Genomic DNA, 18,140 nt, shown 5'->3' on the forward strand with positions numbered 1-18,140 from the left:
TGTACCAGTCAGCTGACACAAACAACCCAGCGCAGCAGGACTACACGAGGCTGTTGCAGTGGTTCGGCGCAGTGTTTAGGCCAGGAATCCTCCAGGCACAGGGATGAGTAAGTTTGGGAGGAGGAGCGAAAGAAAAATGGTGTATATTTACACTGGCTCAGGATATAGGAGCCCACTCCAATGTTGTAGCGCACGTCTGAGCACATGCGTGTCAGCAACCGTCGGGACACACTCACTGCACCTTTGGTGCAGTGAGTGTGCCTTGTAAGTGTGTTCAGTGAGTGTTTTAAAGCAGTTCGTTTTCCTAGGTGACTAGACTAGGGAATCTGATGACTGTGTCTTAGCCAATCACGATCATCGAAACATTCGCAAAATCCCACCCTTGATGTTGCACTGTTCCACCAGACTCCGCCTCCACTGATGCACGATTGTAATTTGGGAACCTGAAGTTGACGCAGTTCCCACAGAAGTCCTTGATGTTTTCCCCTTGCATCAATTAGGGGGCTCTTTGTGATGGTCAACTTGCAGCGACCCGGGAAGCCCGACCTACACAGCTGTTACCGCGCCTACAGAATCTAGTGTTCGTTGTTTGTTATCTTCAGGGGAGCTTCTTTGTTGACCCGTCAACAGTCGGCACCAGGGCTTCGCTAACGTCTCGATGGTTGCTGATGAAAGGGGCTGCCTAGTGGGAAGCATCTAAAGAATGCCCTTTGCCATTTTGAGACATAACATGCGGTGCCTGACACAAGACTTGATTGCTGCGCCAGTAGTTCTAGCTATAGCCACTGTGGCCATGCCGGTCAGTGGCCACAGTGGCCACACATAGGGAGCTTGTGGAACTGAAGTATGTTTAAGAACACTGGGTCCAAGACAGCACTCTCACCCTCGCATGGTCATGCCGGCGCAGCACAACTCAACGGCCTCACCCTGTGTGTTTTTTATTCGAATGGCCATGCCAGCGCCACAGCTATTGGCTGCGCCACAACAAAACATAGACCTCTTGCACATTCTGACTGAGAGCATATTCACGGTACATATCAGCCGCTGCGATCTTATCTTCTTTGCATCTTCTGCATGCATAAGAGAAACATCAGCAGATTTGCATTGATGCACAGGGTATGGACAGATATGGAACTTGTGCTCCAAGGAGCTGTATAAATGCAGGAACTCGGTTTCACTTGGGTCTGCTGACAGGTTTTAATTTTATTCTCTCTTGACAGTCTGCTGTCACTTCCTGTAACCATGCAGCTTGTGTGTCACTGTCTCCATATTGTGCTCACCTCTGTCGTCCAGGAATTTCCAGGATTTGATAGGGCTGAACGTTACCCTTAAGAAAATTGACATTTCATCCGTATTTCTTGCTTCGTTGAGGTTGTAGTTATACCATATTTACTCGAATCTAGGCCGTCCTTGATTCTAAGTCGACCCCCAAATGTCCGAAGCCAGAAAAAATTTTAAAACTTACCTCGAATGTAGGCCGAACAAAAAGAGCGAGGACAGAATTCACGAAACGGTAACAGCATTTATTTAATATGTACATGCCGAGCTCACTCTGTGTCGTCACCACCGTTAGCCTCGTCCCTTTAGCCCAGACCACATGTTTGCTTGCGGACGCGCGCAAGCTCGCGTCTGCGCACTTATGCATGTGCAGACATTGCGGCATCGCACGCGTTGAAACGTGGTGCGATCTTGGTGAACAACTCCTCTCGGTTATTGTATGCTTATCTTCCTCATCGCTGTCATCTCCTTGTTGTGGCATGCGCAAAAGCGTCTCCCATTGCCCCTTTCAACGAAGGATGTTTTTCTCATCGATGCTGAAGTCCTGCCTGGCTTACTATGCCTCTGTGGCTAGCACAACTTTTCGTTTGAAGGTGGCACTATAGTGTGCCATTACGATAACGCCATGCCGCACGCCGATACCATAGAACCAGCTCTCATACGACACAAGTGGAAGCGGCGACATCGCTTGTGTACTTCAGTTGGCTACTGGCCCGGCTAGAAGCGGCTGCGACCCTGACTTTTCTAGATGGCGCTAGCTATGGACCATATTTACAATTTTCGTTTACAAACAGGCACGTTTTTTTAAGATCCTCGAATCTAAGCCAACCCTAGAGTTTTGTATATGATTATTTGGAAAGAACTATTGGCCTAGATTCAAGTAAATATGCTAGTCCTTTTGTAAGTTGACATATCACTGGAGTAATGTGGGTGTCAGTTTTGATCCGTTAACACTCTTAGGATGCTTCATGGACTTTCTGGGGGCTATTTATCTGTTTGTATCAATGTTTCTATGTATCTCTTTATGTTTGTATCTAATCGTTTTCCTGCACACCTGGGTCACTGGGTACTTCATGAATGCTTATTGCATCAGGCTGCTGTGCTAGGGTATAAGGGTATGAAGCCAACCATCAGATCAACTTGGGTTACTGAGTAGGTGCTGTTGTGCACATATGTTCCTCTCTTCAGTGAAGCTCTTTCACGCCAATGTTGATGACTGCAGATGCGGGACTGGGTAGGCACTGCTGTTGCCAGAAACGTTTTGATGTCAACTTGGCTCTCTGGGTATGTGCCAGTATGTGTGTGTCGCTCTTCAATGAACATCTTTGATGCAAACTTGGGGTTATTAGGTATGTGCCACTGGGAATGTGCCTTAAGTTTCTCCAATGTTGAGTGAAATTGAACCCACATCACAAGGCTTCCTCAAGGACAGCAATCCGATGCATCAGCAGGCTACACCACAAATGCATTGGGTAGGTGCCACTTTTCAAGGCCCGCCTTTCACGCCAACCTTCTAGCGAGCTGTGCCATGAATGCACTACGCTGCTCTTTAATGAACGTCTCGTCAGCTAGAGTCACTGAGCATGTGCCACTGAGGGTGCAGCAAGCGAGGGAGCAATTCTCTGCGTTCCTAGGCCTTGGCACAGTGTGTGGAGAAACAAGTGTAAGAGAGGAGCCCTGCTGCTACATGGCGCATTTCTCAGCATTCACATGCGCCAGCGTGCCATGAATTTCGGAGGCCATTTGCAGGCTTCGTGGCACGGCTGATAGAAGGCGCCAAGGGAAGCATGAAAGAGGAGTCCCACTGCAGTACATGCCTCACACATAACTCATTTTTACGGTGGCAATGCATTGTGTGGCTATACAGTCGAACCCACTTATAACAATATCTGAGTTCCATGAAAATTATATTGTTATGTGTAACCGATAATTGTTATAACTGTGTTGCATGAAAAAAAAATATCCATATGTTGGATGGCATATCTGTTCCGAGAAAACTATAATGGCGAGGAGGCCAGTTCTCCTCCCCACCACCTTCCTTCATCCGGCTTTTGATTGTGTTGACTCATTTAAACAACTGTTTAACTTTGCTTCTTACTCACTCCGATTGCATGTTGTTAATAAGCCGTGGCTGTTGGCTTTCAAGAATGGCACTGCTATAACAATTGCAAATGGGGGTCACGGGCGGCAAGTGATATAGGAGCTCCGCCGAGGCATCGCTTTGGTGGCACCAAAAGGTGCCTTTTAAAAGATATGGGAAGGTTGCTGCGGCAGCATCTCAGCTTGAGAAATCCGGAGGAAACGCTGGGACGTGATCACAAGGATCTTGCCATGTACTTCCCACTGGCTTGCACAAGAGAACCGCATGTCCGTCAGCCTTGCTTGCTTTACGCGAAGCTTGCTGACATCCTTCTCCAAGGCATTCAGGTGCTCCCTATAGTGAAGCACATGAGGGACTGAATCATCTACAGGACTTGCCGCAGGGACAATGTTGAGGCAGCCTGCTCTACCGTGTCAGCGCTGCTGTCGTGGCCATCACTTGCTATCCAATGCAAGCACGTTTGCCACGATTGCCTCAGCAGTTAAAAGAATTTCATTTACAAATCTATAGCAATGCGCTTTCTTTTCACCGGCAAAGTCGTGCATTGCTGATGATCAGTGAGCGGGTCAGCCATCTTCCGTTTTGGTGGAGAGTCTAGCAAAGCTGTGAAACAATGCGGCCAGGAACGACTTTGATGCAACGAACAAAGACAAGCATGAGGGACATAATCTGTTAGCAGAATTGTGCAGAATGAGGGCCATAGCATAGAGAAAAGCATTGGCCATAGAATAGAAAACCAACTGCGAGGGCCCAGCGAGCAATGTGGGAACAGTGTCTGCAGCTTTTGTCAGTGCATTTGGCATGGTACATTAGTGTTTCGGAGGGTGGCATGGCACAGAGCTATGGGCACAGCCCATTTGGGTTCGGAGGGGTGGAAAGGCGACAGGAGAAATGCGTGCGGAACTGGCATGCATCTCTCAAGAAGAGGAGTGCATAACGACAGTTGCTGTGGTGTGCGATCGTGCAGCGGCTCGCATTTCACTTTTTCTTTTTTCTTTTCCAGAATTTTGCATTCAATTATCTTTCGGTATGGACACCCAGCGGCCAGACTTCATTGTTGTAACCAATAATGCGGCATGAGGACATTGTAGTAAGCAGGTTATTTCCCCATGGAAAATGTACAGAAGTTGACGGTTCAGGAGCTTTTCGTTGTTATAACCAATATATTGTAAAAACTAGTATTGTTATAACTGGCTTCGATTGTATTTACGCATTGTTGATGGTAATACCACCAACAGTCATCGTGAGATAGGTTCTGCAGAATATTTTACTCTGCCAGAAGCTTTTGACAGTTTAAAATTCCCATGGTACGCAAAAATTCAGCACAAAGCTTAAACTTTAACACTGAATCGGGCCCATCTTTTTACAGTGATTGACTTCTTTTGCCACTCTTTTTTTGCCATTGACTTGTGTGCTGCCACTGTTTCCTCTATTTAACCACTTGACATTGATGTGACAACAAAAACAGTAAAAAAGAAGATGGTTTACCATCTCCATTCTAAAAGAAAATGCCTTCATAAGAGAGAAGCTTTCTTGCTTTATGCACGTCTCTTCAGCATCAAAGGAACTGACAAACAATTTTCATGGTAGCCATTTATTACAATGGAAAGCGTACTGGTCAGGGTGTTTAATCACGAAGTGGTAATACGGAACATTTTTTTATTTGAATTTTTCCATCCACATTGAGGATGTGCCAATGCTCACTGGAAGCATGGCGAAAAAAGTTATAGGTGAGCGCGATAGCCATTATACACCAGTAGTAGTTGGAGGCAGATGACACGTGTGCCCTTAGCTGTGAGAAAGTATTCCTTTGTTTTTCAAGCTGATGTTCCTGCGATTCATGTTTTCCAAGATGTAAATTTATTTCTATAATAATAGCTATGTGTTCTCATGGTTTCCTGTCCAACTGCTTTGGTCATTAACCAGCGAAGAGTGTTTCTTTAGCTAAGCCAAGCTAAGTTCTTGAAAGCAAAACAACACTTTTCCACATGATATACGGTTCAGTGTGTGGCCGTAGTCATGCATGTGCTGATATTGTAGGGCAGCTTGCTCCCAAACTCGTGTGCGTGCAACAGCATGTGTGCCACCATGCGATGTGGGACGCGTGTGCTGCTCGTTAGCATGGATTCTCTTTATTTTGTCATTCACGTAGGACAAAGCGCAAGTGTGTAATAATATACGAACTGCAATTTTAAGCAATAGAAAAGATAGTGGTCATGCTGTATTTAATGGCAGCCGACTTATCCCCTTCGGGCGCCGTGTCCCCACGCGGGGACGTGAACTTCACGCGCCCTGTTGTGTAAAAGTCCAAAGAAAAACGTCGTTGTGAATGCACCGGAACACGCCCCCTGAGCCACTTTAATGGACAAGTGGCGCCATCCCACACCAAGTGAACAAAATGCTGCCGGAGAAGCGCGGAAAAAATGGATGTGACTATCTTCTATCTTCTTCTAAGTACTTCTTGTTTTCTTTCATTTTTCAGTGTTTAGAGTCTACGCTGAGTGACAAATTGACATTTATTTATTATAATAAGGTCCCATGAATGCGATATAACCGTTGTCATTCTTATCATCAACATATTCAGCCTTGCACGTGCTTCCGAATATTGGCGTCCTCCCCCGGGGACATGGTGCCTCAAATCTGCCTTTGCCAACACGCTCCTTTTCTCAGGGCGCGGCGTCGCTCTTTCACTGACTTGAAGAAAACCTCATTTCTCCAGGCATTTCCAAGCATGGTTTAGAAAGAAAGAAGCTGGATGACGACACAGCTGAAAAAATATTTTGAAGAATTCAAAACGGCGATATTTCGGATGCAGATCTCACTGATGACGAGCACACCGAGCAGGAGACACGGCATGCGGTAATGGTGCATGTTTTGTGATCCCAGGTTTAAAAATAATTTTGTGCTTCTTTTCATACTTCTGCTACAGATAGCACTGTGCAGAGTGCAGGAGCATCTCCTGGAGCACCTTGCACGCAGGACAAGCAAGTGCCAGATGCATCATCCGAGAAGATGAATGCATTGAATTGGGTGGCCCAAGCTTTTCAGCCTAAGAACACTGATTGTACCTACAAGCCTCAAGGTGGATCATACCTGAGAAGCCCATGGCATACTTCAAGCGGTATTTTTCACCCACGCTTTTTAGTGATCTAGCAACATTCACTAGCATGTATGTGCTCCAGACAGATAGGTTTGTGCTAGGAACTTCTGCAGAAGAAATCAGTTTTTTGTGGAATTCTCATGCTGATGGGAATTCTAAAATTCCCGAGAATTCGCATGTATTGGCAAGCCTCGACAAGAATTCCAGCAATAGCGGAATCTATGACAGCAAAGTGATTATTTAGAATTAGAGCTGCACTGCACATTACGGACTCAAATGCTCCTCGTGACCCAGCCAGCCAGGACAAGTTCTGGAAAGTGCGCCCTGTCATAGAAGCCGTCAGGTCATGATGCTTGCAGCTGGAACCCTTGGAGCACAATAGTATAGATGAGCAAATGATTCCTTTCACAGGCCGTGTTCCTGCAAAACAGTTTATGAAGGGAAAGCCGAATCCAGAAGGGGTGAAGGTGTTCCCCCGCTGCAGCGCCGATGGCTTAGCTCATGACCTTGAGCTGTACCAGGGTAAGGGAACAGGAGTCAGCGCGCAACATGCACATCTCGATCTTGGCGGGTCAGTCGTCATGCATCTTGTCGAGGCAATGCGTAAAGAAAAGAACCTAAAGTGCTTCATGTACAACTATTTCACCTCAGTGCCACTCATCCTGCAGCTGAAGGAAATGGGCATTCTTGCCAGCGGTACGATACGAGCCAACCGACTGCCGAAGTGTTGCTTAAAGAGTGACAAAACTGAAGAAAGAAGGTAGGGGAAGCATGGATAGGAACGTTTCCACGAAAGGAGACAATGCTATTGTGAGATGGCAAGATAACGGAGTCGTAAACATGGCATCCACACAAATTTGAATTGGTAATGTTGGAAAAGTCAAACAATGAAGCAAGGCAACAAAGCAGCATATTGAAATTGACTGCCCAGAAGTGATTTTAAAGTTCAACTCGTACATGGGAGTGGTCGATAAACTCGACTTCCTAATGTCGTTGTACCCCCTTACGGCAAGAACCAGAAAGTGGCCAGTGAGGGTCATGTCTCACTTTGTGTCTTTTGCGCTGTGCAACAGCTGGATAGAATACCTGAGAGACGCAAGTGCCGAGAAGCTTGCACAGAAAAGTACTTTGGACATGATGGCCTTCCAAACAGACATTGCTAACAGCTTAATCGCATGCAGCAGAGCTCTTCCAAAAAAGCATGGTCAGCCAAGCAGTGAATACTCTGAGCCTGTTGCAAAGAAGGCAAGCCCGCATTTGCTACCGACCGTAACCATCAGGTATGATGGCTACAATCACTGGCCGGAGTATGTCAGCACACCAAACTCGCAACGCTGTCGCCGTGAAGGATGCAAAGCGAAGTGCCCGATTCGCTGTCGAAAATGACACGTGTTTTTGTGCGTGTCAGCGCACAACAATTGTTTTTACCTTTTTCACGCCAAGTAGGCTTTGCTTTAATTTGCCAATCAAATCATAATTCATTAATCGCATTCTGTTCCAAATATCTCGCTAAGTACACTACCGCACGTTCTGGTAATGCTGTGCTTTATTTTTTCTGTATTGAGGTGCCCTGTCCCCGAATGGGGACAGCGCAAAATACAATGAAAGAATGAAATTTTTGTTGTGGTGTCTTCAAGACTCGTCATCTGAAGCGTGAAGAGCACAAAATTATGCTCATACATTTTCTTTATTGCAAAGATTTTATTCGCACCTGAAGGGGTTATATACCATAATCTCGTATACTACATTGAAATGCCAAGATTTCGCCATCAGGCTGCACCACTTACTAATCTCTGAGACTTTCTTCGCCAATTTAAATTTATAATTCCTACTTGAACCGCGAACAGTGGGCTGGAATCTATCACTGTAAATCATGGTCATTTCATTTCTATCAACATCTCACAACACATTCTGGCTAGTAACAGTCCCTTTAACCATCAAGAACCGACTCCCTTATTCCCCAGATGAAGTATGCAGGCTCACCTTAAAAACAGAGGTGATGATCATGCTTGGGCTTGACAAGGCTTTGGTCACGTGTGTTGGTTGCTTTTCAGGTCACCATTTGACACGTGTCTTTGGCTCCTGAAAGCACTGCCTTGCCATGCTTCACGTAATGGCAAAATGCTGATGTCTGAACCTCTGGATCTGACTTCTGTTCACTTTTCGTGTGTTCGCAGAATTCATGAATGGTGTGGACACGGACAAGGTACACCCTCACATTGAGGACTGCATTGCCCGACAGGAGGACATTGTCAAGGTAAGCAACGTTGGCGTTGCACTGTTGAGAGGAAGCTTAACTACTTTGCCGAGTAAGCTGCATTACATTTCGCTTAGGTTTCCACCACAAAATGTCTCGAGCATGGGCCAGCTGTCTGACCCATGTTAGCACTGAATGTATCACACTGAAAGAAGAAAAGGGTAATCACAAAGCACATTTTATACGAGCTTAAGTTATTTGATTAGCTTAATGTAGGACAGATGTACATGGTCAAGTCCAATAATTCAATGAGATGTCCAAAGCTAGTTGGAATTATCAACTATTATATACTCGCAGACAGCTTTACGTGGCTATGAAGGGAAAGATACGGGCGCGTGGCTGCTGCACATGTGCTACCTTGCCAAGTAGTCTGGCAGCGTTTGACAGTGCTTTAGGTTGCTCGGAACAGATGCTGGATCGGTGCAGCTTCCACTTGCGACAGTTTCGCATTTGCCCAGACGCGGAAGGGAAAAGCTGCAAGTAAACTTTTACATTCAGTGGTGTGTTTTATTTTTTTTAACTGTTGCTAATAATGTGTTTGTTTTCTCTTCCCCAGCTTAAACTAAAGTGGGCAAAGCACTCTTACTCGTATGCGCTTTGCCCCCATAGCTTTCCCTTCATTGCCACAGAAAGTTGTCTGCGAGTATAGTAAGAAGGAACACAAGTAAAGTTAAAGCTTGGTATAACCAACTTTAAGATAACGAAATTCTAGATATAACAAATTCTTTTTTTATGCAAATTTGCTTTTTCCTATTGCTTGATAATATGGAAAATAATGTGGCCCCTTCCGTGTAAAAAAAAGTTCATCAACTACTGTACACATTTGCATAAACCTTCTAATTTTATGACAACAAAATTTTGATATAATAAAGCAAATGGTTGATTTTACTGACCTGATAACATAGAGGTTTAACTATATGTGCAAAGCATGGGTGCCATTTGAAACTTGAAAGGTCGAATGTTTTGGCATAGACACAAAGTAGCCAGACACTCTCATTGTGGAATGAAAAAAAACAAGGGGCATGTGTCTCCATTTTTCTCACAAGAGCAAGGTGAAATGAGAGTTTGTTTTAATGCCAATAATGTTAATTTTTAAGCTGATGTTGCACAAATATTTGATGCTACTGAACACCGAAGGCTGTAATACACAATAATATAGGCAACAAACAACACACATTTATGAAGTTAACATGCAATACACTAGTCCACACCAATTACAGTCAACTTCCATTAATTTGACCCTCACGGGACCGGCGAAATTGATCAAATTGTCCGGCGGGTCTAATTAAGCAAGATGCAGAAAAAACTCGATAAACACTGCTAATTCATTTGGCAGTATTAGCTTGATTGTAACATGCTTCTGTATCCAATGCGCGCCCTCTTTCTTTGTGTCCAACATAGTAAACTAATGTATAAATTGCATTAAGGCTTGTGAACAAAATAGGAATCTAATGCGCACCTGATTTTTTTGCCAGAAAAATTGTTGCACTGTGGCAGTCAGTGTCCGAAAGTCAGTTTCGCCGCTTTATGTACGTGTGATGCGGCAAAACATGCTAACGTTCTAAAGACGGTTTGGGTTAAGTGCCTAATTGCACTGTGCAGGCAGTTTTCCGCCCAATTCATTATTTAAAAAAAAGTAAATTTAGAATGAACCGAAAAAAAAAAAGTTGGAAACCCACGTCCACCCTGCCTTCGAATTTGTTGTCTTGCTTTCAGCAAAGCACTTGTCTATCTCACTGAACTTTAATTCCTTTCAGACAATGTGCATTGCTATAGCTTTTTTTGGTGAGTACTAGACTCTGCTACGTGCAACTGGTTACGGGCTGTTACTTTGTTTCATTACTGCCATTGTTATGATGCACCATATACATAATCACTTTTACATTATTTCTGATTTACAAGCTTCTCAATTGAAATGGCTTTCAGTTTTTGCCGGCGTTAGTGGTATCAAATAACAGAAATGAGCCTTTTGTGGCAAACAGTGTCCGTGCAACCTCCACAACAATATTTCTCTTTGTTTAGAAATAGCAATTATTTATATTTGATTCGATTAAAACATTTCATTAGTCAAACACCTCTAGTTGAGATGCATTGAAGTCAGTGGTCCACCATGGCATTGCCATGTTCTTAGGCATTTTATGGCTATCGTTGCTAGAGCACAGACAGTTTCTTATGCATATTGCTGCAACTTCGTGAATGCAACTCTATGTGAAGCAGTGATATGTGATGAAAGAAAGGGGGCATTACTGTAACCCCATGTACTGCAATCAGCATCTATGAAAGTGGTGCCATCTAACTGACCGTACAACTTTGGCATCAGTAGACAGGCGTCAAAGAATACAGGAGGCCATGGTTTGGCAGCCAATAATCATCATTCATTTGCCACACTGTGGGAATTTGCATGTGTTCCCTTGATACTCAATCAACTGGTCACCCTTCCCATTTACTACTGATGTATGTCTGGAGCATGCTGCACAGTACTTTCCAGACAGGGAACTCTCCACTGCGTGCTGCTGATGTGCTTGTGTATGTGTTTGTGTACCCTTTGTCTGTGCCATGTGCCTCCATCTAATCCAGTGTCACCTCTTTGCTGGCTTTACTTACTGCTGCTACAGTCCTTCACACTTGGTGCCTCTGTTCTGCTAGTCATTCTAGCATCCACTGTGCTCGTAACTACCCTTCATGTCAGTGCGTGCACGACCACAGCATGTTTGCTATTCACTGCTGATGCTTGGAGGTGCTTGCTCTCCATGTCTGTGTGAGACATGAGAAAATTAAAAAAAAAACTATTTTTATCGTTGAGGAACAAAGAAAGAAGCAGCATACCTTTATGGGAGAAGCTTTTCCTGCTTCCTTGACTTGTCACTGAGTGTAGTATCTTGTTGCGAAAGCATTTTGGGGAGATCAACACAGATTTCAGAAGTTGTACATCATAGACTGGGAACAGCTGGTGGTAACAGTATCACTCCTTTCACCTTGTTGCTGGCTTAGAACTACTTCGGCAGTGTGTCGAGACAAGAACTTTATTGCATTTCTTTTTTACCTTCAGAAAAGAAGGCTGTTGGGAGCCGAGGCACCAGAAGTTACTACTCATGAACAGAAAGCACACAGACTGAACATAGAAAACGGCTTGCCCATTTACTTTGTAATTGCTTTCAATTACATTTTATTGCATGCATACTACAGGGGTCTGGAATTTCACTGGAGCACCGATCACCACAGGTTCGGGCTTAGTGAGGGCCGCGTCAGCCATTGCCTCGCGTAATCTAGCATGCCGCTGCACATGTGCTCAGCCTGCAAAAAGGTCACTGTGCGCATGAGGATTGCCCTAAGTAATGGAAACAGTTTATTTGCCTTCAGTGACACTCTGCACTGCTTAAACACCCTGTCCTCGGGCAGTGGGGAAACCAGAGGGGCTCCGGTGCCAAAGGTGAAAAATACAGAAAGAGGAACCGCTAGCACATCACTGCGGGAGGTTGGCTCCCCGCGATATGCCGCTAGGGAAGAGTGTCCCTGCAGCTATGCTGCATATCCTCGCTGTGACCAGTTGGCTTACTCACGAGAGCCAGGGCAATCTTTGTCAGCTTGGGTCTCTGATAAGTGTGGCTCAGCATAGCATGACTACACGCAAGCACTAGGCACCGCTTTTTGGCTTAGCGTTCAGAGAAGGGGCAACACCAGGAATTCGCTCGCTATAGATGCAAGGCATCACAGATGAGCTCAAGTCCGAGTAAAATGTGCTAGGATGGAGGAGTGGGTATAACGGATGGCATGGCAAGTGTTTAGAGTGATAATGCTCTGCCGATCACACCAGTTGTGTCACTGCCTGCACCGCAGCTGGCGTTGCCAAGCGCCACCGCCACAAACCTGTTCGTGTAAAAAGCTACCCTTTACAGTTGACGGAGGTGAAAAGGGAGAGGCATAGGGTTGACAGAACAGGTGAATGCCTGCAGAGAGGTGCTGGGACACACCTCCATCCCCACAATACACAGATGCTAACACAATGTGAATGAACACTGGCAGTAGCAGATGACATGACTGCACTGCTGGTGCACGAGAGGTAACTTAAGTGATACCTGTCTAATCTGGTGGAGAGGAGGAGAACTAGAAAACAAGCAGAACAGGCTTTAATCAGTGGTGATCCAGCAGAGATGATGTGTTGCAGAGTGCCATCCAATCGCAACATAGGGACACAAGAGGGAAAGTTAAATAGGTAGAAAGCAGAGACGCACGGGAGGGCATGCTTGTTTTAAGCGATGTGGTACAGATCTGAAATCTTTGTGGACAGCTCCAAATGCAGCTGTTGGCTGCAAAATCTTTTATCTGCTCTTAAAAGGCTGCTTCCTTGTGTCTTTTCATTCCCATGAAGTACCTGCATTGCATTCAAGTTTACATTGTTTTAACTGTCTGAAGAAGTATTCAAGCTATTAAACTGGGAAGGCTTAGGAGTGAGGATCAATAGCGAATATCTCAGCAACCTTCGGTTTACAGATGGCATTGTCCTGTTCAGCAACATTGGGGATGAATTACAACAAATGATTGAGGGCTTTAACAGAGAAAATGTAAGTGCAGGGTTGAAGATTAATATGCAAAAGGACAAAGATAATGTTCAATACCCTGGCAAGGGAACAAGAGTTCAGGATTGCCAGTCAGCCTCTAGAGTCTGTCAGGGAGTATGTTTACCTAAGTCAATTATTCACAGGGGAACTTGATCGTGAGAAGGAAATTTACAGAAAAATAAAAATGGGTTGGAACGCATACGGCAGGCATTGCCAGATCCTGACTGGTAGCTTACCACTATCACTGAAAAGAAAGGTGTACAATCACTGCATTCTACTGGTTCTAACATATGGAGCAGAAACTTGGAGGTTGACAAAGAAGCTCGAGAACAAGTTAAGGACCAGGAAAAGAGTGATGTAACAAAAAATATTAGGCGTAAGGGCAACAGGAAGACAGCGGTGTGGATCAAAGAGCAAACACCGACAGCTGATATGCAAATTGACATTAACAGAAAAAGATGGAGCTGGACAGGCCATGTAATGCATAGGATGGATAACTGGTGGACCGTTAGAGTTGCAAAATGGGTGCCAAGAAAAGGGAAGTGCAGTCGAGGGTGAGTCGGGGGTGATGAAATTAGGAAATTTGTAGGCGCAAGTTGGAATCAGTTGGCGCAGGACAGGGGTAATTGGAGATCTCAGGGAGGGGCCTTCGTCCTGCAGTGGACATAAACAAAAGACCTGATGATGATGGCGATGATGATTAACTGTCTGAAGCATGGGGGCTATCTGTTCTCATTGCGCCATGACAGTTTTTCCTTCTTGCCTTTAGTCTTTGTTATCTTTGAACCTTATTGCTCCTAATTTGATAGTGCACTTACTGTGTACGTTTGCCCTGATGTTCTACGTTGAGAATATTTTTTGCTAGCTTGACAACCGATGGTGGGAATAGTATACATTTAAATGACAAGTAGTGTGGAAGTTACCAGAAAACGTAGGTCATCAAGAGCATTGTGATTGTGTACAAGTTGCAATGTTGCTATCTGGTTGATGAAATGTAGTAACTGTTTTACAGTTTTATGGCAAGTGCTGGAAACCATTCCAGCATCATGGTTACATGCATTGCCCTTAATTCTTATCAAATAATGTTACAGTGGAACCCCGGTTAGATGTCCTCCGGTTTTGCTATGACCCGGGTTTCACGATGGATTAGCGCAGTCCCGGCAAAGTCCCTATAAAAGCAATGCATTAAAAACCCCGGTTATCCAACGCAATTTTACGCCTGACCCGCGTTATACGACGGCCCTTGTGAAGCGTGGACAGAACGGCGGACGGAAGAAAAGTGCCGCGGGTCTCTTTCCACGCTCCATCTCTCCGCATGTGGAGCGCTTGACACCGCTCGACCAGTTCACCCTGGTGCAGCTTTCTACCCTGCCTCGTCTCATCGTTCGTTTCTCCTCCACCAGTCACTGCCCGCGACGCCCGCTGTGCTGAAATAGCGCCTTTTCTTCTCCACAATCACTTTCTCCCTCTCTTCTCGGCGGCGTTGCCTCTCGTGTTGGGGAAGTGTTTCCCTCCTTCTAGTTTTCCAGCAGCAGATGCCCGACAAGGTAGCACGGAGAGGCCTAGGTTTATCGCACGTGCTCTTCGTCATAATCCTAGTGACCAGCATTCAGCGGAGGTTTTGAGTTGTGTGGAGCAACGCGACGCACGATGTATCGAAAGTGGACAGTTCTGTCGCTCGGCGATAAGCTGAACGTTATCGAGGAAGCAGAAAAGTATCATGGAGCTCTGAAAGCCAGCATTGCCCGGGACCTTAAGATACCCGAATCTTCGCTTAGGACGATCCTGGCAAACAAAGCGGGGATACAGAATGCCAACAAGTTTCGGCTCAAGCAAAAAGCTTCAAAAGAAGGACAGCATGAGAAGTTAGAAAAGGTTCTCGTCAAGTGGCTGCATCAAGCACGCAGTTCTGCGATCAACATTGACGGCGCCATTCTAAAAGAAAAAAAAAGGCTGACCTTGTGGCATTGCGTCTGGGCATCGACAACTTTCAGGCATCGAACGGGTGGCTGGGTCACTTTAGAAAACGAAACAGGATTGTGTATAGCTGTTCCTGCAAAGAAAGCACTTCTGTGGACGTTTCGACAGTGAACGAGTGGATGGAGTCGCTGCTGGAGATGATTGCTACACACAAGCCCTGCGACGTTTTCAACGCCGGTGAGAGCGGTATTTTTTACCATATGCAGCCCGAGCAAACCTTTGCGTTTAAGGGTGACAGCTGTCATGGTGGCAAGCGTAGTAAAGAGCATGTGACGGCAGTATTCTGTGCTAACGAGGACGGTTCCGAGAGGCTACCCATGCTCATTGTTGGAAAGGTTGCAAAACCACGGTGCTTTAAGTACTCGAAGACGCTGCCGTGCAGCTACAACTTCAACAAAAAGGCGTGGTTTTCCCTCTTCAGCAATTTTTTGCAACAGCTGGATAACAAAATGGGTACTAAGGCAAAGAAAATATTGCTTTTCGTGGACAATGCACCATGCCACCCACCCGATACATCCAATCTGAGGAACATAAAGGTTGTTTTTTTTCCGCCCAACTGCAAAGCCGGCTGTAGCCTCTGGATGCCGGCATCATTAAGTGCGTCAAGCAAGGGTACCGGAAGCGGTTAGTGCAGCATTGGCTGGTGGCTATGGAGCGCAGCGAGTCAGAAGAAAAGATCACTGTGCTCGACGCCATGCATTTTATTGCCAGTTCGTGGAACGCAGTGTCGCAAAACACAATTGCTAACTCGTTCAAGCACTGTGGCTTTAAGCGAGAGACTGCCTCCCCTGCTGGCGACGCAACAACCTCGATGCTGCTCGAGGCCGATGCAGGCTTCGCTGACGACGATTTCGAGGGTTTAAACCTCACCACGACCTTGGGCGAGTACGTGGAGGCCAACGACAACATTGCGATCTGCGGCGAGATGTCGCTGGATGACGCCATCGAGGTGGCTTTGCCTAGTGCCGACACCACTGCGACATCGGACGAGGACAAGGACGACACCACAGATGTCGTGCCTGTGCCTACCACGTTTGCTGAGGTGCTACGGCACATAGACGACATCCGAAACTTCATCTGTTCACACGACGCCGCAGAGGGCCTCCTTTCGGATGTTGCCCAACTCGAGTGAAAGCTCTTGGTTCACGGATCAAACAAGGTCCAAAAGAAACTTACTGACTTTTCTTAAGGTTCGTGCCAGCTGGCAGGAATCGCTGCAGTGGGCAGTGGAGTGCCGTAAAGGTTCGTTTCAATAAAGCATGATTGGTACCTGTACTGCAGCATTAATTCTTATCACATTTACTTCTTTGGTAATTTGGGTTTCCAAGCCCTGCAGAGTATGTTAGTAGTTTACATTGAAGTTTCTCGTAAATCCGTCGTGCGAAATAAGTTGTATCTTTATAGGCATAATTTATGTCTGAATTTTATGACGCTTTTTCACGGTCCCAAGTAACTGAACATGTGCTGGTGGGCAAGTTGGTTATGCATGATTACGAAGAAGGCGCCAAATAAAACAACAGACGAAGGAAGGAGACACAAGACAGCCACGTAGGTGCACTAACAACTGAGTGTTTTATTTCTTGAAATAGGAATACATATAGCTGCTGTCAAGGATCAAAACAACAAGAAGAAACAGGGCCGTCATCTGCATCGCACAAGGAAGCCACAATACAGAATAACTTCCAAGTGTGGCTCTCAAGATACGCCAGTTCCTTTGTCGAAAGAGAGACTGAGGCTTCACTGATACAATCATCACCATGCTTCTTGATCGCAGGCGCTTCCAATATCTCTCTTGTCAGTTGATCATCAGCTCTGTTCAAAACACAGGTTCTATTAAAATCTGGAATGCACTTGACAGCAGCTATATATTCCTATGTCAAGAAATAAAACACTCAGTTGTTAGTGCACCTACGTGGTTGTCTCGTGTCTCCTTCCTTCGTCTGTTGTTTTATTTGGCGCCTTTTTTGTAATCATAGTCCCAAGTAAGTCGTATAATCGGGGTTTCACTGTAATTTGCTTATTCATTGGTTTTCTTGTGATCTTGCTTACCTTTTCTTTTTCCCATAATATTCACTTTCCTCAATGAATGAAGCTTCTGTGCATGACAGAGTTTAAAGGGGATTAGTTTGGGGTTTGCTTCTACACTGCAATAATTGTTAATGACATTACATTTTCTAACTGTGGCACACAACAATACTGAAAACGAGGGATGTAGACACCTAATGCCTCCAAGTCTCTTCAGGCTACTAGTCTGCTGGAGCATTGGAACAGCAGCATGACTACTGCTGTTCTGGTTGTAGAGTCCAGCGACACAAAAATTTTGACAACCTGCTCCCACCTAGGTTATGTTGCACTCAAAAAATTTGCTTACCCTCCTCGAGGTGGCTTTGGCATTGTAACTCATGTTTACCTGGTTCCCTGGGAGCTCAGTGGTCATGGCAGTGCACTTTGAAATACTACACGAGGTTCATTCAGTTTGCTTGCATCACTGTAAACCAGTTCACAGGGGGGCACGAGAAGTTAAGGAATTGTGCAGCTTGACTTCAGCACTGCAGATACTATGTGACGATCAAAATGAATGCTAAGGTGCAGACTTCATGCAGGCATGTTTTGTTGCCTAATGTGAGCCATCCAAGTAAGTTTGAGAGGCACTAAACCACAGGTATGGTCATTCTCTGAGGTGTAAGCAACAAACATGACGTTGTATAGGCACAGCAGATACTTGTAAGTGGGAGTTCAGTGGCACTTATGCCTGTGCAGCATCATCTGCTGCAATGCTGGTTCACACCTGGATACTTGCACCAAGTCGACACTGTCTGTACAACGGGCGCAGAAGAATTGTGAACCAGCCGCTCACCTTTCTTG

The 18,140-nt window shown here is 45.4% G+C and overlaps 1 protein-coding gene across 2 annotated transcripts in view; it reads left to right on the forward strand.

Annotated features, from left to right (window-relative positions):
* The window catches only part of car (vacuolar protein sorting-associated protein 33A), a 212,888-nt gene that overhangs the window by 134,344 nt on the left and 60,404 nt on the right, over positions 1–18,140 (forward strand). For both annotated transcript variants that reach the window (XM_070533454.1, XM_070533453.1), the window contains one exon: positions 8,657–8,736. In XM_070533454.1, coding sequence (XP_070389555.1) covers positions 8,657–8,736 — 80 coding nt within the window. The remainder of the gene's footprint in view (positions 1–8,656; positions 8,737–18,140) is intronic.

The sequence above is a fragment of the Dermacentor albipictus genome, chromosome 2, assembly GCF_038994185.2.
Source record: "Dermacentor albipictus isolate Rhodes 1998 colony chromosome 2, USDA_Dalb.pri_finalv2, whole genome shotgun sequence".
Classification (NCBI taxonomy): domain Eukaryota; kingdom Metazoa; phylum Arthropoda; class Arachnida; order Ixodida; family Ixodidae; genus Dermacentor; species Dermacentor albipictus.